We start from the raw sequence: 24,729 nt of genomic DNA on the forward strand, positions 1-24,729 counted from the left end.
AGGACTGAAAGTAGGAAAGGATCATCCCCTCTCCTCCTCCTCCTGAAATCTAGATAATTATCACCAACCCACCATCCCAACAGCTGCTATTTCCATTTTTTAAAAATATATGTAAGGATGTATTTAACATCACACCTTGTTTGGCCCTCTGATATCAGGTCAGTCACCCAGACATTGCAGTAGTTGCACTGAGAGCTAGGCTCACCCCGTGGGAGCAGTGCGGAGCTTCCTCTTTAGATTTCTGAAGGTTTCCCAGACAGAGAAAAAACTGAAAGAGGGGACAGTCACTTAAGACTTTTTTCTTGCTGCTCCCCCTCCCAACTCACATGGACAATTAGCGAATAAGGAGAGAGATAAGTGGAGATACATAACAAACCGTCTGGTGAGTGGCTTCAGTTTCCATTTCCTATTTGGTAGCAGGCCATGGTTTGCCATTGTGCCTGGGTCAGTGGACAGTGGTTTGCACTAGGGATGGCAGAGAAATCCACAAGGGAACCAAACGCATTTGGATTTTGATGAATCCCTCCGGCAGATTCCACAGCAGACTAGGTTTCCCCCTGTCAGGCGGATTCTGCTGACTTGCGGACTGTTTTTCTAACTTTCCCAATTTTGCACAAATCTCATCATAGAAAAATATGCAAAAAATAAAAAGTCCAAATTGCACATTACCCCATAGCTAAAGCGTGAAAATGAACATTTTTTTTTTTTTTCATAATTGGGGGAATTTGTGCATTTGTGCAAATCTGGGAACTAAAAAAAAATCTGATTCCATTGATGGGCAGACTGCAAAATGAAAGATGCCTGACAATCCATGAAACACAGGCAGAATGGATTTTACAGAATCTGTACATCCTTAGTTTGCGCTCGACTTTTCGCCCACCATTGGAAACCCAGGTTTGATGTTATTTTTTTGGGTGCACGTAGGATTTGAGAAAAATCCTCAGGCAGCAATGAACTGAGAGTCACCAGTGGAACACAACATTCATTGGAACCTGGGACATGCCCTGTGTGTGTCAGTGTGCAGAACATGCTGGAGCCATTCACTGGATATATCGGCATGATGACCTTGCTGAAGCCTCGAACCAATCTTTTCTCTGTCAGGGGCATTCCTGGGAACTGAGCAGAAAGCAAATGCATGTTAGTGCTGGGGGACAAGCAAGACATGAAGAGCCCAGCGTCTGCAGGTTAAAGGGATGCTTCCAGGTTGGCTGGGGATATAATTTGGCTGGCTGCTCCACTGGTGATAGGGATATAAGGGATGCTTCCAGGTTGGTTCCAGGGATGCTTCCAGGTTGCTTCCAGGATGCTTCCAGGTTCCAGGGATGCTTCCAGGATGCTTCCAGGTTGGCTGGGGATATAACTTGGCTGGCTGCTCCACTGGTGGTAGGCCCACTCATGCTGGACCTACTCATGAAAAGTTATTAAATCCTAAGATGCATATTGAGAATAGTACTTAAGAATAAAAAATAGATTGCTTGTCCAAGGCATCAGTACACATGCTATTAGAATAATAACAAACAACCATTTATTACAAATACCCATTGTTAAAAGCATTTCTGAAAGCACACAGTTCTCAAGAGTCAGTATATATTGCAGTGGTACTTTTTAAAAATCACATCTGTGTTGCCCAAATTATCAGTCTGCACAAACTGGTACATTAGATTTTGATGACAGAAATATCTTCACTCAGATTTACATTCACTGGATGCTTTTCAAATGGTCTTTTTTCCAGTAGCCTGGAGAACTTGCAATCAATACAGTGGTGAGAAAAAGTTTGTGTACCTTAATGATAATTATGCAAATTCCACAGTTTTACCGTGATAGCCTTCATGAATCAAAACCAGTCCCTTGCTAAATATCCAATAGGGTTTACATTAACCAATTCCATGTCTTGCGAAATAACATGCTGTATAAATTAGGCAAACAACCAGTACTTAAGAGTCAGGGTATGTGCAAAAGTAAGTGAACTCCTGGATGCATCAGCTCAATTAAAGGGAATAATTAGAATCAGGTGTTTAAATAATTAGGTAGATCTTCAGGGAGTTTTGGGAGGCCCCAGCCTATAAAAGGATCAGAAATTCTGTGAATTTGATCTTCACCATACATTTGTGTGGAAACAAATCATGCAACGATCAAAAGACATCTCTGAGGACATCAGACAAGCAGTTATTGCTGCTTGTCAGTCTAGAAAGGGTTACAAAACCATTGGGTCCCACCAATTCACTGTCAGACAGATAATCTACAAATAGAGAAGTTTCAAGACCACAGTCATTCCATTCAGGAGTGGTTGTCCTACCAAACCAAAACCTCTCTAGAACAAACCAGCGCATCATCCAGGAAGTAAAAAAGAACCCCAGAATAACATCCAAGGATTTGCACACCACTCTTGCCTTGGCTAATGTGAGTGTTCATGACTCAGTGATCAGAAAAAGGCTGAACAAGAATGGTGTTCATGGGAGGATAACTAAGAGAAAACCACTGCTCTCTAACAAGAACATTGCTGCCCATCTGAAGTTCGCTAAAGATCACACAGATGATCCCCAAGACTTCTGGAACAATGTTCTCTGGACAGATGAGTCAAAGGTAGAACTGCTTGGCTTCAATGAAAAACATGTTTGGTGAAAAACAAACACATGAGTTTGAACAGAAGAACCTCATTCCACCTGTCAAGCACAGTAGTGGGGAATGTGATGGTTTGGGCCTGCTTTGCTGCCTCAGGACCTGGATGGCTTGCCATCATTGACACAACCATGAATTCTGCAGTGTATCAGAAAATTCTAGAGGAGAATGTCAGCCATTGATCTGTGAGCTGAAGCTAAACTGAAAGTGGGTTATGCAGCAAAACAAAAATCCTAAACATACAAGCAGATCTACAGAAGAACAGCTGTGGAACAAGAAATTCTGTGTTTTAGTCAAAGTCTGGACTTAAACCCCATGGAAATGTTGTGGCAGGACCTGAAGCAAGCTGTTCATGCAAGGAAGCCTTCAAATGTCACGGAGTTGAAGCAGTTCTGTAAGGAGGAATGGGCCCAAATTCTTCAAAACCGATGAGAGACTGACCAACAGTTACAGGAAACACTTGAAGGCATTGCTGCTCAACAGGGTGCCACCAGGTACTGCCTCTAAAAGTTCACATACTTTTCCACACATGGATATTGAATGTTGAATCAGTTGTGGATAAGTAAATGCTGAAAAAGCATCATGTTTGCATGTCATTTGTTTACTCAGGTTTTCTGTTGTTCTTTATCTAGGATTATGGGGTTAGATTAAGATCAAATAATATTTTAGGTTGGAAATATGTGATAATCCTAAGGGATTCACAAACTTTTTCTTGCCACTGTACATAGGAGTGAGCTTCTCAGTTTTTCAAGCTCAAGGGTAGGCTATTGATAAATCTTTCAAAAATATCTTTCTCTTCCTTTGTATTTTGATTAGTTATAAAATAAACTTCAGCCATACTTTACCAAACAATTTTGATTTTTCCTCCCTAATTTTCCCTCTGTTTTCCCTTTCTCTCTATAAAATGTTATTTTATTTTATCTATGAATTGATTCCCTGGTGATTTAGGGTGCAATCCTACAGCTTCCGCCTTTGGTCACCTCCAGACTCAGAGGCTTATGATCATCCAAATGCAGAGTGGGAGATGTGGTGGTGGCAATTGTCATCTCCCTGTCCTCCTGCTTTGCATTTTAAACAGATGGACTTTTTTTGCCTGTCTTCAGAGGGGGAGGGAAAGGCTGGAGAGGCCTCAGGATAACGCGTATCTTGGTCTCTCCAGTCCCCTCTCCCTACCCACGGGGATGTACCCTTTACCCCCTCTTTGAGGTCACTTTTTCAACCTTGGAGAGGTGCCCAGTGTGGTTCTCTCTGCACTGGCTGCAAGGGGGAGGGGGTGGGGTATATGTAATCCAACCTTAGATCCCGGACTCTGAAGTATCCAATGGCCCCCCAGATGCTGTCTAGCACCCATAGGATTGGTCTCCCCTGTATATTAAAAGAATAAAATACAATGGTTGGAGCCAGACTTAGTCATAGTGAGAGCAAACCCATTGAAATGAATGGGACTTAAGTTAGGCATGACTAACTTAAGTCCCACTGATTTTAGTGGGTCTGCTTTAAGTATGACTAAGTCTGGATCCAACTCAATAAACAGCATATCAAACGAGTGAAAAATCTGTAATTAAAAGGGCAGAATGCAGGATTCACAAAGGTATAAAATATCACAACTACAAAACACCATAAAAAACAAGAATAAGACCTGGTAGTACAATAAATAAATAACAGAATAGGTGCCAGGTGAGCTGCCTTGGGGCTGGAGTTCCACAGGTAGGGTCTCACAGACAAGAATGCTGCCTCCTTGGTCACCACCACCTGCCTCTGATGGCAAGGGGATCCCACAAAGAGCATCAGCCAATGACGACAATATATGGAAAGCTTGATATGGGAGAAGGAGTTCCTTTAGGTACCTGGGCCCCAAGCTGTTTGGACCACAGAGGTAAGAATTAGCACTTTCAATTGTGTTTAGAAAGAACTCTTATGAATTGGCAAGATATGTTCCCAACAAGTGGTCCGAGTTAGACTTTTAGCAGCTGTATTCTGTACCAATTTCAGTTTTTGGGCTTCCTTCAAAGACATATAACTCATTCCAGAAGTCTAACCGGTAGGTTACCAGGAAGGCATGGATAACCATTGATAGGCTATCACTTTCCATAGCTGGGCCTCATGGCACTGAGGTCTCTTAGGCCTGTGGGGAAACGTTGGCTCAAAGAACACTCTCATCAGTGAACCTGATCTTTCAGAGGGAGTGCAACCCTATCCAAAATCACTCAACACCATTGCAAACTAGGGACTCATCCACCCACAGAACCTCTGTCTTGTCAGGACTGAGCTTCAGCTTATTGTAGTCATGGGTAAACTTAACCCAAATGATTCATTATTTCCCCAGAAAATAACAAATTCATCCATGTAATATCGGACAGGAGTTCTTCTTTAATTTGGGATCTCCGTCTGTGTATATGGGTTTTCACACATGCAGAATGTCAAACTACATCTTGCGATGTAGTACAGCTTGGGAGCTGTAGTTTGTAATCTGCAATGTGCCATGATGTCATGTGTTAACATGTTATACACCCCTTCTTGACTGGTTGTTTCCATATGGCCTTCCTATGTAATACTTACTCCCTGTCACCAGTTGGTATATGGAGGAGAGATTATGGTGCCACCGAGTGACATCATCACGTTTCCTGCTGAAAGAAAGAGTTAAATCAACCAACTCTGCGCATGTGCAGAAACGCTATAGTCCAGATGCAGATTGTGAATGCTCTGAAGCTCACCATCTATTCCAAAATTAATAATGTATTTGTAAGACAGCAAATGAAGCTCACTACAAAGGTGAGTATTATGAATGCATGAGTTTCAACCAATGAGCCAACTAAATACAAAATTTGGTAACATATGATGGCTCCAGTTCTTCTTGGTGGGTCAATCTCAGAAAGTGGTGCTGGGGGATTCCTGTTCAACGTTGTGGCTATTGGTCTGTGGGGTCTCTCAGGATTCCATCTTATCCCCCATGCTCTTTAATATATTCATGAAACTGCTGGGAGAAATTTTCTGGAACTTGGGGGATCAGAGCCACCAGTATGCCGATGACATCAGCTGTATCTCTCCTTTCCGTCTAAATCCAAGGAAGCTATTCTGGTGATCTGGTTGGGCAATGGAAACCTCCACCCATACTTGCTGCACCCCATCTCCTCCTTGATGGCCTGCCTAAGCCTCTTGGGGGTGAGAGACAGAGAGCTTCCAGCAATTCTGGCACTACCAGCCTTCTGCTTGCTCCTGCTGGCGGCCTGCTGGGATGTAGGGGCCCCTTCCCCGAGCAAGACCGATTGGTGCTGCCTCCTTGAGTGTAGGGCCAAGCTGCTGGTGCTGTAGTGCCGTGGCTGCTTCCCCCTGCTCAGAGATGCCTTGCAGTGGCAGCAGACAGCAGTGCAGGATCCACTCCCACCTCAAAGCGGTCCCACACGATGCTGTCCTGATATTTCTGTGGAGAGAATGCCTGCCTTCAGTCTTGGGGGTCACCACATGAGCAGGGAGAACAATGGAAGAGGGGGTGGGTACTGGAGCCTTTGCCTGCTGCTTGTTCTCCTCCACACCCTGGAGGATCTCCTTCTCTTGACCCTCCACCTTGCTGAGGACATCAGATAGCTCTGACATAATGTCCATCAATGGGTTCCTCTCTTCCACTACAGAAGGAGATGCTGCTCTTTTGGCAAGGGTGCTGCTGTTGCTGCCTGCACCAGCCTCCTCCAACAGTGACCTTTTGGCACTGCAACTGGCCTCCTCACTCTGCTGCCCTACTACACCAGGATGTACTATCTGGATGGGGGGAGAGCCAGCCTGCCTACCAGTGCTGCTAGTCTCAGCAGCACCTCACCCACCTCTGCCCCTGCCAACAAGCCTCCGAAGATGCCTCATATTGGGCTTGCTTGCTTTGCCACATGGTGCTGTATTATATTATTTAAATTCTATATCTTAATGCACGCGTAGTGCTTTGCCCACTGTTTTTTGGAATGTGGACTGTGTGCTTTGACACACACGGTTTGCTTGCCCACAGCAGAAGCGCATTTGCACACACGCGCATGCACGCACACACACAAGCAAAAGAAAAGCAAACACTAAACTGCCTGCAATCAATGGGAGGGTGAGGGCTATAATCCAGACAGAAGAGAAGAGGGCATTACTATCATTACTATCATTACTATCATTTTAGGGAAAGAGATCAAAAACGGGAAGGGAAGGAATACAGGAACTGAGAATGGTGGGGTGGAGAACAAGGACAGGAAAGTACTATTTTGTGTGTGTGTATACATTCTAGACAGAATGAAAGTAAGGGCAAACTAATGGTTGAGAGAGAATTGAGAAGGGTTGGGGTGGAAGCTAAAGAATGAGGCAAGGCAAATAAAGTTAATTTTTCTGGATTTTTAAATGAACAAACAAGAAGAATAAAGGTAAAACCTATTAGAGAAGGGTGGGGTGGGGGGAGACAAAGGACCAGGGAGGAAACTCAAGCTAAGTACTAAATGTTTGGTTTTTAAAAATAATCTACAAGAGAAAGAAAGAGAATAGTTCAATTGGGGTTGGGAATAAAGAAACACAAAGCTGCACACACACTATATAGATCTCTCTCTAACAAGAAACAAAACCACCACCTAACCAGTGTGTGCTCTCTCTCACACAATGAGATGAAAGCAGGCAGATCTCTCCACTCCAGTATTCCCCTCCTCCTCCACTGCTGTCACTGATTGGAGACTGCTGGGTTACATTCAGCAATAATCTGGCAAATGGAGTTGCCATTTGCCAAAGCTCCCTCCCTCCTCCTCCCTGATCTTTCTGATACATTTAGAGCCAGGCTGTCTGGGCTGCTCAGAAGGCATCAGAAGAGCTACGAATCTCTGAGGCAAGGTGCCTCGGCGATGAGCCGCTTCACTTTGGGGTGCCTCAGTGCTGTTCTGATCTGCTTCAGATCATGCCAAGGCACCTCTGAAGCAGCCTGCTTCACTTTGTTATTTGGGATTTGGACTATATTTACCTATTGCAGTATAGCGGAAGGTTGCAGAAATATTCTGATAATTCACAGATTGTTCTTCACAATTAACATCTCTTCATTATTATGATTTCCAGTGTGTGGCTAGAGTGTTGGACTGGGAGTCGGGAGATCTGAGTTCTAGTCCCCCACTCGGTCAAGGAACCTCACTGGGTGACTTTGGGCCAGTCACAGACTCTCAGTCCAACCCACCTCACAGGGTTGCTGTTGTTGTTTTTTTAATCTATTTTTTATTTTATTTTTATAAATGAAATAAACACTACCAACAATATAATCAGAATCTTCAGTTTCCAACAATACGGTATTCTAAGAAAAAGAAAAAAGGGAGGATAGCAAAAGAAGGATGAGAGAGATAGAAAAGAGAAAAAACTGAATTATATTAAACTTCAATAAGAACAAACCAAATATCCAAATAGCCTTATAGCACAGGAATAGAAGCAAACAGTCCATTTCCATTGGCCATAAATTACCATTCAGTTAACGCATATTAATAAACATTAAAGGTGTAGCCAACAAGGAATAATAATAATAATAACAATAATCCCATAATGATATTAATAATAAAATTAATAATAATACTAATAAAAAGGGGGAAAAAGTTTTAAAAAAGGATAAAAACAGGAACAAATCATTTGTTTATTTTAAGTAATATCATATCTAAAGATATATTTATATGTGTATACACACATACACACACAAATATGCACTTTATTATACTATAACACAAAAAAGAGGAGAAAAAATGCAAACATTTATTTTGGAATATTGCCTAAAAATCTTATCAGCTAAAGCCCAAACTACACTTCAAAAGAACAGTAAAAATGGCTAAGTTCCAGCTCCAGAGGCTGAGAGAGTTGGTTCCCTTAATTTAGTTTTAATACCAATTAAAAATGCTTCTGCAGCATCAGGATCCAAAAATCTTTTCATCTGGCCTTTAGAAAGAATACAAAATGTAGCTGGATGTTTAATATGATATTGCAGGTTAATTTGCTTTGCTAAACGTCTTGCCTTGGTAAATTGCCTTCTTCTGTCAGTGATTTCTTTAGTATAATCATGAAAGAGCATAATCTTGTCATTTGCTGGTCCTCACCGGAGCTCGCCTTGTTCTCTTGCCAGACGCATAAGGTAATTTTTTGTGGAGATTCAGGAAAATTGAACAATAACAGTCCCAGAAGTCCCTTTAGTGCCACGGCTTGAACCAGGAACATGATATGCATGCTCAATATCAAGTAAGAAATCAGATGGTAAAGCAAATGTCTCATGCAAAAGTTTATCCATAAATTCCGCCAAGCCTATATCAGTAGCCATTTCTTTAATACCAAGGATACATAGATTCGCTCTGCATGTGAAGGCCTCCAGTTGAGAGATTCGAGCAGACAAAACTTTGCGAGACACTTTCATAGCCCTTTCAACCTGATCTTCAAGATCATTAACCTTCGCTTCCATCTTTTGAAAAGAGATAATAATTAAATCCACAGCCCCCTGAAGGGCAGTAATTGAGTCCTGAATTGTTTCAAGTTTCTTTGACTGCTTTGGTAGCTGAGAAGACATACTTTTTATCAAAGCAAGCAATTCCTCTTCATCTCCGGCATTTCTAAAAACCTTTGCCGAAGGAGCAATTGGGGGGGTAGGTGGCGTTCCCACGCCTTTCCTTTTTTCCTTTGGTACTACCATCCTCCACTTTCCAAATCACAACAAGCAAGTATAATTGCAGAAACAAAAAAGCAAACACACAGATTTAATTACAGGTCCTCAGATACTGCTGGTAGTTTGAATTCAGAAATGCTATTTGGAGCCATTTGTCCTTGCGTCTCCTAATTGCTTAGGAGTTTCAAACAGCGTTCAGTAGATGACACTCCGGCATCTATTCTTAGATTTCAGCCCCTCTGTTTCTTCACAGAAGCAGCTGTTCTTCCAAGATTTCTTCCAAATGGTACTGTAAGCTTCCCCTTTTAATTCCAGGGGAAGATAAAAAGGTTTCTCAACCTTTTCCCCGCTGTTTGAGATAAGCAACCTGTAGAACTCCACAAGTCACTGCCAGACGCCATGGCTCCAACTGGATATTTCCTCACAGGGTTGTTGTTCCGAGGATAAAATAGAGGAGAAGGAGGAATATATATACTGCCTTGGGTTCCTTAAGGAGGAAATAAGGCAGGATAGAAATGTAATAAAATAAAATAAATAAACAAAGGACTTTAATGGCAAAGTATTCCACATTTACGGTTTACACACACAGATTATTATGTATAGCACTCCTATGAAATACTTAGAAATTCTTAACAATATACATTATATTAATACTTTATGACAATTATACATACTAACTACTGAACACAGTGGGATTTATGCCTGAGTAAAAAAACCTTCCTGATTGGCTACCTAGATCACTTGCATCAGAGACAGAGCATCTCTTGTCATCAGATAAAGCAACAATCCTTCTCCATAGAGAGGGCAGCTTTTACAGCTCTCAAATTCCCCCAAATAGTTGAATCATCACCCCAGTACTTTTGCTTTCCTGGATTCATCCAGATCAGGATTGTTCAGGGAAGAAAGCCTGGTGGAATAACAGTGCCAAAGCAGCAGCAAAGGGGATAGTTCAGGTGAGTGGGTTATTCACCTCACCTGCACCCTCCTTTTATTGCAAAAGGTTAATTCTCACTTCAGTTCTATAACTAAATATATATACATCTGCTTGGGCCCTATATCTGAAACTTTTTTGGTGTACATTCAGCCTTTGAGGATAGAATATGTGTATCCATACCTGCAGATGTGATCACTTCTTAAGCTTTTGTTGGTATGGAATCCAAATAGTCATTTTGATTCATTCCAGTAATCTTAGCTTCTCTCGTCATCTTTTAAAAGTCAGAAGTAGATGTTATGATCTTCCCTCATATCTATGTTTGCTTAGCCCTGGACAATGTCTGCCATGAGGGGACTGAAGAATGGTTTGTTCTCATAAATAAGGTAATGTCATCCTTGATCCCAATCTGGAGACAAGGGTCAATTTAACTGAGGCATTTAATCTCTGTCTGGAGGGTTTTTCTTCTTCAGAAAACACAATATCCAAAGTCAGAGGGCCAGAAGCAAACTTTGAGGTAACAGGGAGGCCATTATTATTACAGGTCAATGCGTGCTTCCAGAGATCTGAGTTATAGCTGTATTGACAAGGTATTTTATGGGCTGGGGATATGACATAAATATTCATGGTCCTGTGGGCAATTGCAGATTCCACAGATTTGTGAACTGATAATCTGTCATATATTACTACATGAGACCTCTATTGCTTTAGATGGAGTAGAAAAGTTTTGGTTCTTTGGATGGATCCTCATAAAAGCATCCAGAGAGCTGCAGCCATGAAAGTTTTTGCTATTGTCCTCATCAGCCTAGCCATCATGGCAAGTGAAGCCAGGGTGGTTCCCAGATGTGAACTAGCAGAGACTTTGAGAGAGCACGGGCTAGATGGATACCATGGCTTCACCTTGAATGACTGTGAGTTCTGCTTGTTGGGTGCACAACTTCCTTTAACTTCTGTGCATTGATTTATGCTCAACTTGCTTGTGTATTGGCTTGTTGTTGTTGAGCTTCCTTCAGCAATGGGAAGCCTGCTAGAGTCAACATTTTTTCTTTCTATCTTCGACCAGGACTCCCCACATTTTTGGGCTGGTGGGCAAATTTCAAATTTTGAGAGTATGTTATTTTGCCCTCACAAAATGGCTGTCATGGTGGGCATGGCCAGTAACAAAACACCCATTTCTTAGAAGGAAAACTGAAGGGGGTCAAAGAAAGAGAACTTGCCAAAGAAATTGAGATGGAGTCTGAGCCTAGCAGTTGCAGGTTCAAGAGTCCAAGGCTTCCAAGATAGTGAGTATAAACAGGGATCAGGCAAAAGGCAAAGTCTCAACAGCCCAGGTCACAGGCAACAAGGTTCCAAGAGAACACAGCAGACAAGGAGCAGGCAGAAGGAGAGTCAGAATCCAGTCCAGGTCACAGGCAACAGGGTTCCAAGGCAACACAGCAGACAGAACGAGAGTCAGTGTTCAGTCCAGAAGTCCTCGTGCATGCCAGAAGCAGCCAAGAAAAGCTGGCTGCAGGAAAGTCTGCTTAATGTTGTTTCCAGCAACCATCTCAGCTGTGCACTGCTCCTTTTATGCAGAGGTTGTCAGAGCCACACCCAAACCTCAGCTGTGAACTGTTAGTGACTGCAGTTGAAAAGGTCCTCCTCATGAGCAAGCCTGCTATGTGTGAGTAGTCATTTTCCCACAAGGAAGCCTTTGGCTTAGTCTAGCACTGCTTCTGAGTTCCTGTCTTTTCGTGGTGGCATCTCTCCTAAGGGCTTTGGGGTTTCTCTGCTTCCACCTCTGAGGCAGAGGTCTTGTCCTCCACAGGTGATGGCCTTGTGGAAGTCACCCCTGAGGGCCCAGGCACCACTTGGTCTACTGGAAGATTTTTGGTATTGTTGGTAGCAGATGGTTCCTGGTCCTCCAGCTCTTCCTCCAAGGAGAAATCTTCCAGCGGGGGCATGAGACTGAAGACCCAAATGCAATACCATTCTTTTGAACCCACACTTCTCTGCTTTGACATGCATTTCCCAGAAGGCAAGCTGAGGCTAAAAGAAAAGGAAGTTGGGCAAGGAAGTGAATCCACGGCAGAGATGGGGTCTGAGCCCCAAATACCAAATCTGTTCTTTGCTTCCCTCCCCCTGAAGCACAACAACATACCAATTTCACAGCTGGCAAAGTGCTGATGCTCAGAGAAACAAGTACAGGGAAACCATCCAGCCAAATACAAGACTGCACACACACACACAACACAGGCAAAATAGCACACACCTCACCAAAAACAAACAGCCCGGGGAAAACACACACACAGCACACCAAATCAATCCATCAGTCAATCAATCAATCAATCAATCAATCATCAATCTACCACATACCACTCAAACTAAATAAATAAAATCAGCAAAACATATACAACATCAAAGCAAGCAAACAAACGTACTAGCCACACCACACCAAAGCAAAACAAAACAAATAAAACAGAGGAAAAACAGGCCGACACACACAATAGGCAAAGCAGCTCCCATGGTCTCCACTTCCACAGGATTATTCTGTTGTATTTCCTTTGCAGTTTGCCAGTCTCCAGTTTTGTTTTGTTTTTAGCTTCTTTAAATAATAATTAAAATATTGAATGGCAAAACTGGCAATGGTTCAGGTTAAAGGTTTTGACACGAGTGAAATGTCAATAATAGATATATACTGCTTTTTAGTGTTCCAAGTGCTTTGTGTGCATTATCTGGTTGCAATCCTTACAACAACCCTGCAAGGTAGGTATTCCCACATTTCAAGTGGGAAAGCTGAGTTTGAGAAATAGTGGCTTCTAGGGTTGTGTGCTGGCTACAGGATTTGGTTCCGACCCTGATTTGGTGATTTGGAACACAGTCCAATTTGCTCGGGCCAAATCGGAGTCTGCCTGCTACAACTTGGGTCTGAATCTGAATCTCAGTTAGGAAATACAAATATTCATGCCTACCATTGATTATTATTGGAAATGAACAGCTATAGCTTTTTTCTGAACTAGATGAAATTTGCAGGCATAGTAGCTGCTTATATTGCAGACGGTTAAGTGCGGCATTTTTTTGTGTTTTGATTTTTTTTAAAGGGAACTGCTGATGACATATTTCTTGGGTGAACTGGATGATAAATGGATGAAGATAGCCACATTTCAGATGAATAGGTGCAGGGAGCTGTGACTCATAGAATCATAGAATAGTAGGGTTGGAAGGGGCCTACAAGGCCATCGAGTCCAACTCCCATTGTGCAGCCTTTGTAATTTGGAGGTTTCCAAAAAAAGGAAGCTCTTATCTCTTATGTTCTTTGTGGTCAACTACTCTGAAAATGACATAAAGCACAGAGGTGGCAGGGCCCTGCTGTAAGCATTCACTGTGATTAGAAACTAGAGCTGCAAGTCACAAAACTGCACTGCCTCCTCTCCTTCCAGCCTCTCTGGAATACACTATTTTCCTTATATAGGAGAGCTTGGGGAGAAAATGTATCAATATTTGGGGACATACTGTCAGTTTCTCTATGTCCCTCTGAATCCAAATTGCTAACGAATCTTCAACTTCAGATTCAATCTGCTCCAGAGAGTCTCCACTTTGATTCAGACATGTCCCAAATCTGTCCAAATCATCCCAATTTAGTTCTGGATTCAACTGGATCCTGAGCACACCCCTAGTGGCTTCTCAAGGATTCAAACTGAGTATTTCCTGATTCATTACTCCATCTCTTAGCCATTATGCTACACTAGCTTTTGTGCAAATTTCCTCTCAAAAGAAAATTTAAAAAATTCCTTTAAAAATATGTTTTCACCAGTCTCTAAACCTCATACTGTGTCTCCTATTTTCCCTGCCAGGGATTTGTATGGTCCATTATGAAAGCAGATTCAAGACTAACCCTGCAATGAAACCTACAAATCTAAAGAAAGCATACGGGATATTCAGGATTAACAATGAGTTCTGGTGCAGTGACGGGAAGCAACCCTCACGTAACCTTTGCAACATTGCCTGTGAAAGTGAGTGACATGTTTCTGCTTTGTCTTATGTGACTCAAGAACCATGGCTAATTTATTAGATGAGGGATCTTTCTTTCTATTTATTACAAGAAAAGGCCCTGTCCTAAATTCCCACTGACCACACCTGCAATGGTAGGAGGTTGTGGAGTGGGGCTTCCAGAAATGAAAAAAAAAAAAAAAATGCTGGACAGTAGGGCTGTGCACTACTTTCGTCCGAAGCCTGAATAACAAGGTGGGGTAGGCTGCCTTGGCATGATATGAGACAGATCAGAACAGCACCAAGAAGCCCCGAAGCAAAGCAGCTTGTTGATGAGGTGCTCCATTCCACCTTGGAGATTTATAGCTCTTCTGATGCCTTTTGAGCAGCCCAGACAGCCTGGCGCCATAATGTATCAACTTGAGAAAGATCAGGGAGGGGTAAATGAGGAGGAGGGTGGGGGGAAGAGAAGAGGAAGAGGAGGGAGGAAGCTTTGGCGAATAGCAACTCTAGTTGCCAAATTAGGGCTAGGGATGGGCGGATTCCCTACTTGTTCTTCCGCTTGGGAATCCGCCCGCGGGGGGAGGCGATCTGTCCCTCCCCCTGGAATCCTCTTTGGCCAGCTCCGCTCCACGGCGATTCCGCAGAGCTGCCAGCCGGCTCCAAAGCGCCAGCGATACGGCCGCCATGCCGTATCGCTGGCTGAGGGGGATTGACTGCGGACGCAAATGGCGTCCAGTACGCCATTTGCGGCTGTAAAGGTCTTGTTTGAGGTAAATACAGCTGTAAATGGCTGCATTTACCTTAAACTAAGACCTTTACAGCCGCAAATGGCATACTGGACACCATTTGCATCCCTGCTTTCTTTTCACGCGATAGGTTACGCAAATAATTTGCAAAGCTGCAGCTCTTTGCTTTGAGAGTTTTTGTGGAAAAAATATCAAATTTCACCTGCACCTAGTACAAAATCTACTGGGCCAAACTGTCTGAAATTTGGCAGGTGGGATCCCTTCCAAGGGGGGCAGAAACGTCCCCACATTTCAAGTATTTCTCATGAAAACTGAAAAAGATATGGCCGTTTGTGTTTTCCAATGCAAGTCAATGGGAAAATGCCAAAAACAAATGATTCGGATATCTGAATCTTACTTCAGGTTCAGGTCTGAGTCAAAGTGGATGGGGGCTGAATTGGTCCGAAGTGAAGCAGGGCCACTTCAGAAGGTCTGAATTGGCATCTGAAGCAAAGTGGGGGGTCCATGCACAGCCCTACTGGATAGCATCAGGTGTTGTAGTCTTCTATCCCTGCTGTTCACCGCTCTGGAATCTTTTGAGGTGGAGCAGTATTTAAATATTGTAAATAAATAAATAATGTGGTGGTGCCCTCATGCGATGGTGCAGCTAGGGAAAGCCTTGTGTAATTACAGGCCGGTTAGCTGTTCTGGGTAAAATGGCTGAAAGCAGGATTAGAGGTACAATTAGAAAACATATAGAAACACAAGCCTTCTGAAAAAAGAATTGACACGACTTCTGCATAGTCCTGTCTCACTAACCTTTTAGAGTGCTGTGAGAAATGCTTTGAAAGATATGCTTTGAGAGATATGATGAGTGCTTTCATCATATCTTTATCGATTTTGCCCGTCAGCCATTGCAGAACAACGAAACACAAGGACATCCATCAGAGTAATATAAATATATAAATAAAAACAAAAGGGTGAAAATTACACATTTCATTTAAAACCATTCCCATTTAGAAATGCACCTGACAATCTTCACGTTTGGGGTACACCTTGAATCTTCCTGAAATCACTCACAGTGAAATTACCACCCATAAAAACACTGAGATAAAAACAAGGTAAAATTACTCTTGCAATTTAAAGATGCTCAAGTTTAAAAATAGACCTTGAAACTTACTAAATTTCCTCACAAGTTTATCCCGATCAGATAATTGAACCCCCCTTACAGTCTACTGCCATCTCATTTCAAAGTTCTCGCTCTAATTTTCTTGGCTGCAGTCGCATACAGTGTGACTTGATAAGAGATGTACTCCTGCTCATCAGATAGCAGGTGGATTATTATGTTCTGAACTGGCCACCTGTTACTCTGCAACACAAGGTGAGACAAAAACCGCTCTCTAGGACAAGCGTACAGTGGACAGCACGATCGGTCCTTTGCGCGACCATTTCCACAAATACAGAGTCTCTGATTTACAGGGATGTGGAAGTACCTGCTCTCCAAATAGGCAGATGGAATCCGCTGGAATCTTAATTCTGTGAAGGCCTTCCTCAGGAGCAGATAGGTAATGGTTGTTAGATACCATGAAAACTGATGATCTTCTTTAATGACAGCAAACCAACATGAAGCGAGATTATTGTTAATAATCTCTCTACTATTAAATTGATAAATGGAATTTTTCGATTTGCTGGTTAAAGCTAGACTGAAAGCCAACCATTGCTGCATGCTCTATGGAGACTGAATATAGGTTCATTCTTTGGTGACAGGTCTTCACCCATCTCCCCCCGCCTCTCTCAACTGTTCATACCAGCATTTCTTAGGGAGTCTAGAATTGGCCATTTCATTCAGTCTTCACCAGTATCAGATCACACTTTTATTATCTCTGGATTCGACAGAGGGCAGACCAGTCTTTGCTCTCTGTTGGTATGCCCAGAGGTTAGGCTAGTATTTTCCTTATAACTCCATTCTGGAGTGCTTCCAGTGAAGCAAAATTGCCTTCAGCCCAGATTTCAGCTCCATAGCACATTTGAGCAACTGCTTTCCGGACAAACATTTTAAAACAGGCTCTGCCAGTTGGCCACCCTTGTTGTATAGTTCTGGATGCTGTCAATTTGACTGCTTCATAATGTGTTTTCCAATTAATTATTTCATTGGATACCCAGATATTTAAATGAGCTGCCTTGCTCAATAAAGTGGCCATCCATTGTCCCTTTGAGCTTTCTATGTCCTTTCTCAAATACCATTATCTTGGTTTGTGAGTAAGTAATACTGAGATGCTCCTCACTACAGAAAGAGCTGAACTTGACTCAAACCAATCTGATTCAGCGAAAGGAGAACTGCATCATCTGTATACATCAGAATTTGTATTAATATACATGTATAGAGTAATATGTGTGAAGAGTTTGGTGAGTATGGGAGCCCACCATTCAGGACTGATCTTAAATATCTCAGGGGGAACACGTCGCTGCCTGGTGCTTTCCCTTTAGGCAGTGCTGCAATATTTTCCAGCACCTCCTCTGGTCTCACTGGTAGGACCTGATCCGTAGGGGAGTCAAGGGTAGCAGAATATTCATTTGAAAGTTTCCCAAAGATTTTATGAAAACGCAGCACCTGTGCCTTAGGGGAAATTAGCGCCTCCTCTGTGAGTCTCCCTTACCTTTCCCTGCTGTAACAAGTCTCCAAAACTTGGCCTCATTCTTATCTGACATCACCTGGCCCAAGGCCTGCCATTCCTTCTCACAGAATGCAACTTCCTTTTGTTTAAGTAGATTTTTAGAAATCTGTTTTTAAGCCGAGATGGCTAGGCAAGCTTTCCCAGATCCATCTAACCGGCCTACCCTGATCAGTCTAGACAGAATTTTTCTCCATTCCTGCAGTCCTTATTGTACCATGTAGGTGATGGTTGGGTATCTCTTTCTGTGCTGCAGGCAGTAGTTGCATAAGGTCTTAAAGGCTTAAAGTAGAAGCTATTTCCTGGTTGTGCTCTATGATATTCCCTTCCCTTCCCAGGCAGTGGTGCCTCAGGTGACATAGATTTTCTCTTAGTAGAACTGTGCCAATTTCCTCATCCACCTTAAGTGACCACTCAGGTTGTGTTTTGCAGACAAGTGTGCCTTCCACAGGGTTAGGGCACATAGGAAAGTGACAAATAGGCAAAGACATCATCTATATGCGGGGAAGGTGATTACTTTCTGCTCTATTCTCTATTGTTAAGTGTAAAACATGATTCCAGAGGGGCATGGAGACTAATATATAGTCCACCATGCTGGCATCTCTGTCTGATAGAGTTGACACTTTTGGGATTGTCAAAAAAACCTGTGGACAGTAGGGCTGTGCAGCGCTTTGGCCCGAGACCCGAACCCTGAGTCGAAGTGGGCTGCTTCGGGTCACCTTGGACCCCCTCCAAGGTGAAGTGGAGGGGGCACGAAATGACCTGGAGAGGGTTGGGGGCTCTCCAAAGCACTTGGTGCTCTTTGGAGCTTTGGCATCCCTGGCCCATCCCCCCTCTGGCCTCCAGGTCCTTACCTGAGCCGCCTTCTCTGTGCTGCCACCACCTTCTCCTCACTGCTGTTGCCGCCTTCTCCACACTGTCGCTGTGCTGCCACCCCCTCTGTTGCCTTCTCCTCACCGCCACCAGCTCCTGAGGCCTGGACGCGCAGCAACTCTTCTTGCAGGGAGTTGCCATTTATAAAATGGCAATCGCCTGGAAGTTCCCGGAAGTTGCCATTTTAGAAATGGTGATTCCCTGCAAGAAGAGTCGCCGCGTGTCCAGGCCTCAGGAGCTGGTGGCGGCGGCAGGCAGCAACAGAGAAGGCGGCAGCGGCGAAGGCGAAGTGGTAAAGGTGGTGTGGCGGCATGGCGGCAGGCGGTGATGGAGAAGGCGGTGGTGGCAAGGAGAATACAGTGGCAGTGGTGGAGAAAGCAGAGAGGGTGGTGGCGGCACGGCAGCAGGTGGCTATGGAGAAGGCAGCGGTGGTGGTGGTGAAGAGAATGTAGCAGCGAAGAGAATGTAGCAGCGAGGAGAACGCAGCGGTGATGGAGGAGGAGGAGGCGGCCCAGGCAAGGAGCTGGGGGTTTGCTCAGGGGTGTCAGGGGGGGACCCGAGGCAGGGTTTGATATCCAAATCCTGGTTTGGGGCTGAGTTGGGTTGGTTGGGGGCCCCCTGAATCAGCCTGAGCCAAATCGGGCCCTCCTCTGATGCCACAAAGCAGCTTTCGAGTCAGATCAGGGGGGTCCCTGCACAGCCTCAGTGGACAGGGGTGATCTGGTAGACATTGGTTACTTGGACTTTCAAAAGGCTTTTGACAAAGTCCCTCACTAAAAAGCTTTAAGCAAACTTAGCAGTCATGGAGAGGCCCTCTTATGAATCTACAACTGGCTAAAGAGGAGAAAGCAGAGAGTAGGAATAAACTTCTCCCAATGGAAGGATTTAAACAGTGGAGTCCCACAGGGATCTGTATTGGGACCATTGTTATTTATTTATTTATACATTTCTATACTGCCCAATAGCTGAGGCTCTCTGGGCAGTTCACAGCAATTAAAACCATAAAATACAACATGACAAAACACAACATACAACTTTTAAAAGTTTAAAAGCACCATGTAAAATCGAAGTAAAATCCAGCGGCAGTTACAGCCCAAGGAAAAAGCCTGGGTAAAAAGGTGTGTTTTCAGGAGGCATCTAAAAGATGTCACATTTTCTGCCTCCTGAACAGCATGAGGAAGGGTTTTCCAGAAGGTGGGTGCCGCTACAGAGAAGGCCCATCATTGGGATGCTTCATGGTGACATTCCATTTGTTTTGGAATGGCCAGCAAGTTCTCCTCTGAATGTCTTAAATGTCACCTGGGTATATATAATATCATCTGGGTATATAGCATTTGTTCATAAATGATGTGAGCAATGAGATGGCTAAGTATGCTGATTAAAGGTAAAAAAAAAGGTGTCTCCAGCCAGTCGTGCCCGACTCTAGGGTGCGGTGCTCATCCCCGTTTCTAAGCCGAAGAGCCAGCGCTGTCCGAAGACGCTTCCGTGATCATGTGGCTGGCATGACTGAACACCGAGGCGCACGGAACGCTGTTACCTTTCCCGCCGAGGCGGTACCTATTTATCTACTTGCAATTTCTTGCTTTCGAACTGCTAGGTTGGCAGGAGCTGGGACTGAAGATGGGAGCTCACTCCGTCACGCAGCACTCGGGTCTTGAACTGCTGTCCTGCCAACCTTCCGGTCTGCAGTTCAGCGTCTTAACCACTAAGCCACCGCGGCTTATGCTGATTACCCCACATTAATTAGGTGGTTAAAACAAAAAAGGATTCCAATGAGCATCAAAAGGATCTCTCCAAACTGGGAGAATGGTTGTCAAAATGGCAAATGAGGTTCAATGTAAGCAAATGTAGCAGTGTCTGATCAAGAAAAAGATCTTCAGGTTCAGGCGGACAGTTTGGTGAAAACGTTGATTCAGTGCAGAGCTGCTGTAAGAACGGCAAATTCCATGTTAGGCGTAATTAGGAAAGAAATTGAAAATAAAACTGCCAATACCATACTTCCATTATATATAGCTATGTTGCAACCACACTTGGAATACTGTGTGCAGTGCTCATCACCACATCTAAAAAAGGATATTGTAGAGTTGGAAAAAGTGCAGAAAAGGGCAACTAAAATGATCAAGGGGCTGGAGTAACTTCCCTATCAGGAAAGCTTACAACATCTGGGACTTTAGCTTAGAAAAAAGGCAAGTAAGCTGAGACATGATAGAAATGTACAAAATTATGCATGGTGTGGAGAAAGTGGATAGGGAGACATTTTTCTCCCTCTTTCATAATATTAGACCCTGGGGTCAACCTATGGTGCTGATTGGTGGGAGATTCAACACAGATAAAAGGAAGTACTACTTCATACTTAAACTATAGAATTTGCTACCACAAGGTGTAGTGATGACTACCAATATCATGGCTTTAAACAGGGTTTACACAAATTCATGGAGGATAAGGCTATCAATGGCTACTAGTCTTGATGGCTATATGCTACCTCCAGGATGAGTACTAGTGTGCCCGTGTACACCAGTTGCTGGGGAACATGACCAGGAGAGTGCTTTTGCCCTCATGTCCTACTTGTGGTTTCCCACAGGCATCTGGTTGGTCACTGTATGAACAGAATGCTGGACGAGATGGACCTTGCTCTGATCCAGCATGGCTCTTCTTATGTTCTTATGCAGATCCTTCTATATATTCAACATATGTTGCCCCAGTTCAACCTACTTACCTATGTCTTATCTCTCTATTCTACCTTTACTCACATTGTGAAGGCATTCACCCTGAACAATTTCTCACATGATTAATTGATTCAGAAAAGGTGTTAATCACACCTTACTGGTAACAGCCATCACAACAGGAAGTACCACCGTAATAAGGTACTTCCTGGTTCAAAAAGACATTTTCTGTTATCTCATCTGACTGTGACACTTGGAAGCAAGATGAGCTCTTTCCGTTAATCTCCACTAATCCCTACAATGTTCTATGTCATTCCCTCTCTCTGTAGAGTTTCTCGATAACGACATAACTGATGACATTGAGTGTGCTACAAAAATTGTCCAGAGTAAAGAAGAGATGAATACCTGGTGAGTAGCATTTGTTTCCAAAACTCTACAAATGAAGAAAAAAAAAAGCTGCTGAATGCTTATGTATTGAATTCATTTTGTTGATGAGACAGAAGCCTCTCTCAATCATATAAAAAACAAAACATATATTAAAGCGTTTAATACAGCTGAAAACACACATGGTGTAAATGTAACCAAAATCCCTGAATAGGGTGTACTAGGAATGACATTAGGCCTATATCTAGAATATCTTAATATAATTTAACATTTCCTTTATATATGCACTTCCAGAATCGGAATACTTGGGTTTTAATTGTTTTGTTAGGATTTAGGTTGTTTTCAGTTTGCTTTATGTACATTGCCCTGAAATCTCCTTTGGGACAGTGCAATTTATAACTTGTTCAAATACATACATAAATTTAAACTGTTCTCTAAAATGCAGAATAGGCACAGTTGTGCCCATACCCCACCTCCCCACTCCAATATATTCGACGCAGTATGACGAAAATGGTGGCGGTGGGAACCTTGGGACAGATTCTGGGATACTGTGGCTTGATTTTGTCCGGTTATATCTGAGAAAGGAATGAGCATGTTGAATGTCTGCATGGATGTAACGCCTCCCATCTGGCATTTGGAAGGACCCCCTGCCCTACTAAGGCTGTGTTAAAGGTGGAGTAGCAGCGGGTCAGTGATGAGCAAAGCCGTGGGATTTCCGTCCTGACTAACAGTGTCAATGTATTATTTTATAAAGGAAATCTATATTGGACACAAAAAACCTTAGATGTGGAATGTGGAACCTTGCAAATGGAATGTAATCATGGGATCACACTATTATTTATTACTATATATTATGTTTCTATACTGCCCATTAGCTGAAGCTCTCTGGTGGTTCACCACAAATCGAGTTCCCCACTTACTGGGGAGCTGCCATTGTGGGCGTGCGCGGGTCCTGTGGCAGGAAAGGAAGGGAGCTGGCAGAACCCTGTGCAGCAGCCATGGTGGCACCTCCCTGCAGCCCGATAGCGCCGAACCAATCAAAAGGCTGATTGGCTCGGCTGGGGTGTGGCTGTGAGGAGACAGGCTACATGGGAACAGTGGCAGGCAGTTACCTCTCTGGACCACCTGGCTCATAACAGAGCGAGGCCTCGTGTGTTGGCTGGCACCGTTGCTGGCCTCAGAGGAGACCATGCAGAGAAGGAAGAAGCAGCTGAGGCAAGGACTGTAGCAAAGAAGTGCAGCTAGCAGCAGCGGAAGACCAGCAAGCAGCCGAGCACCAACAAAGGCAGAAGCTGGGAAGGAGTGGTGGCAGCAACGGCAACAACAGCAGGTGGCTCAATAAAGCCCTGGGAGCTGCCTTGACTGTCGTGCTGTTTGCTCCTTCTGGTGGCCTGGGGAGGCTGGTAGTGTGGTAGCATGGCTGCAGGATCTCTGGTGGTTCACTACAGTTTAAACCATAAAGTACAACATGATAAAGTACAATATTACAGGTTAAAACCTAACCCCAAATAAAACCTAGCAGCAGTGCAAGGATTTAAACAATAGTAACAGAACCTGAAAGACTAAAATGCCTGGGAAAATAAGGTTTTCATCTGGCAAAAGAGGACAAAGTAGGTGCCAGGTGAGCTTCTGTGGGAAGCTCATTCCACAGCCAGGGTGCCACAGCAGAAAAGGCCCTCACGCTGCTTCCTTGTGTTCTGATAAGAAGCAAATTGAACAACATCTGTAGCCTGAAAGTATTTGATGTCCAGTGTCTGGAGTAATGTTTTCTCCACTTCATGCTTGTTGCGTGTATGCATGTATATGACAGAATTTCAAGAGCTGAACTGCTAGATCAAGACCAAAGGCCTATCTAGCCCATCATTCTGTTACTCTTTTAACAATACTGGCCACAGCTGGGTGATAGATGTTCTGCTGTTGTTTATTCCCAAGATTTGATAGCTACATGTATAAGTGGAGATTATATTTAGCTGTCATGGCTGACAGCCGCTGAGAGACCTATCCTCCATGAATAGATCCTATCCCACTAAAAAGCCATCTAAGTTGGTGGTCAGTGCCTTGTCTTGTTGCAGTGAATTCCTGAAGTGAATCCTGCTTTGTGTGAAGAACTATTCCTGTATTCAGAACAAACTACTGGTATTCCAAACCTTGGTTACTTTCCAATGTCGAGGTGAAATTCCCAATTTCTAGAACCTTTTCCTTTTTAATATGTTTTTTTTTATATATGCCCCTGGTTAAAGGGAAAATGTTTTCCCGTAGTGATTTTCTTTCTTTCTGAATCCTCAGGCCACGCTGGGCAAAAAAGTGCCGTGGAGAAGATCTTGCTGAATATCTAGAAGGTTGCTCTCTCTGAGAGCTGAATTCTGGCTATCCCTTTATGACCGGAACTGCGTGTGTTACGTTACTGACCCATCTTGTCCCATCCCATGATATACCTGCTAGCTTTTGAACAGAGTGGCCTATTGCCCCTTATTGTAAAAGGATATTTCAGAATCCTACAGATTCCAATCAAATGCATATCCTGAATCCAATCAAATGCATGTCCTGAATCCAATCAAATGCATATCCTGAATCCAATCAAATGCATATCATCTCAATCCAAACAGGTTCCTGGCAACACATGTAACTCTATAGTTACATAGAAATGATTATGAATGAATGAATGAATAAATAAATTAATGAATAAATAAATACATAAAAATAGTGCATGGCAGAACAGAAATAACTCTGTCAGACTGAAGCCAGAAAAAGTAAATTATGAATTAGATCATCTTGAAACTAATGGGATGAGTTCATTATAACGAAAACATTCCACAGGCTCCAACACAACTTAGGGAATGGCTGAATTTCTCTGGGTCAGAGAAAGTAAATGAAACTGAGAAATGGCAACCCTCTCTGTAGTCTGCATTGGGCAAGGGTGATGTAGCAAAAGGATAAGATCCATCTTTTATGTTTGATGGAAGATCTTCTGCGGCTCTTGATTTGATTTCTCTGCTTGAACATTCAATAAAATGCTTTAGAAGCAAGTGTTTTTCTTTCGTTCATTGAGACCTGATGTGGAGTGAGAGGGAAATCACGACAAAGTTCTAATTTCCTTCCTATCCAATGACCACCCCATGACCCAATAGTTCAGAACCTTCCTATAAAATTATTTTGTTCACCAACATGGACCCCACCAGTGAATCTGCCCCTTTCTGTTCTCTTGAAACAAACCCAACTGTGAAAACAGAAATTCTCAGATCCCATTCAGAATTTATAT

At 43.3% G+C, this 24,729-nt stretch overlaps 1 protein-coding gene across 1 annotated transcript; it reads left to right on the forward strand.

Moving 5' to 3' along the window:
* The first annotated feature begins 6,214 nt into the window (after positions 1-6,214).
* On the forward strand, positions 6,215-24,494 carry LOC146353401 (uncharacterized). Its single transcript, XM_084829725.1, has 7 exons — positions 6,215-6,368; positions 10,133-10,203; positions 11,757-11,844; positions 11,935-12,198; positions 14,015-14,173; positions 21,416-21,494; positions 23,757-24,494. Exons 1-7 carry the CDS (start codon positions 6,215-6,217, stop codon positions 23,821-23,823), a joined length of 882 nt encoding a protein of 293 aa, XP_084685851.1. The 3' UTR covers positions 23,824-24,494.
* Positions 24,495-24,729: the final 235 nt, after the last annotated feature.

Source organism: Heloderma suspectum, chromosome 2, assembly GCF_057233095.1.
Source record: "Heloderma suspectum isolate Gila_16-S chromosome 2, 16-S_ref, whole genome shotgun sequence".
Classification (NCBI taxonomy): Eukaryota; Metazoa; Chordata; class Lepidosauria; order Squamata; family Helodermatidae; genus Heloderma; species Heloderma suspectum.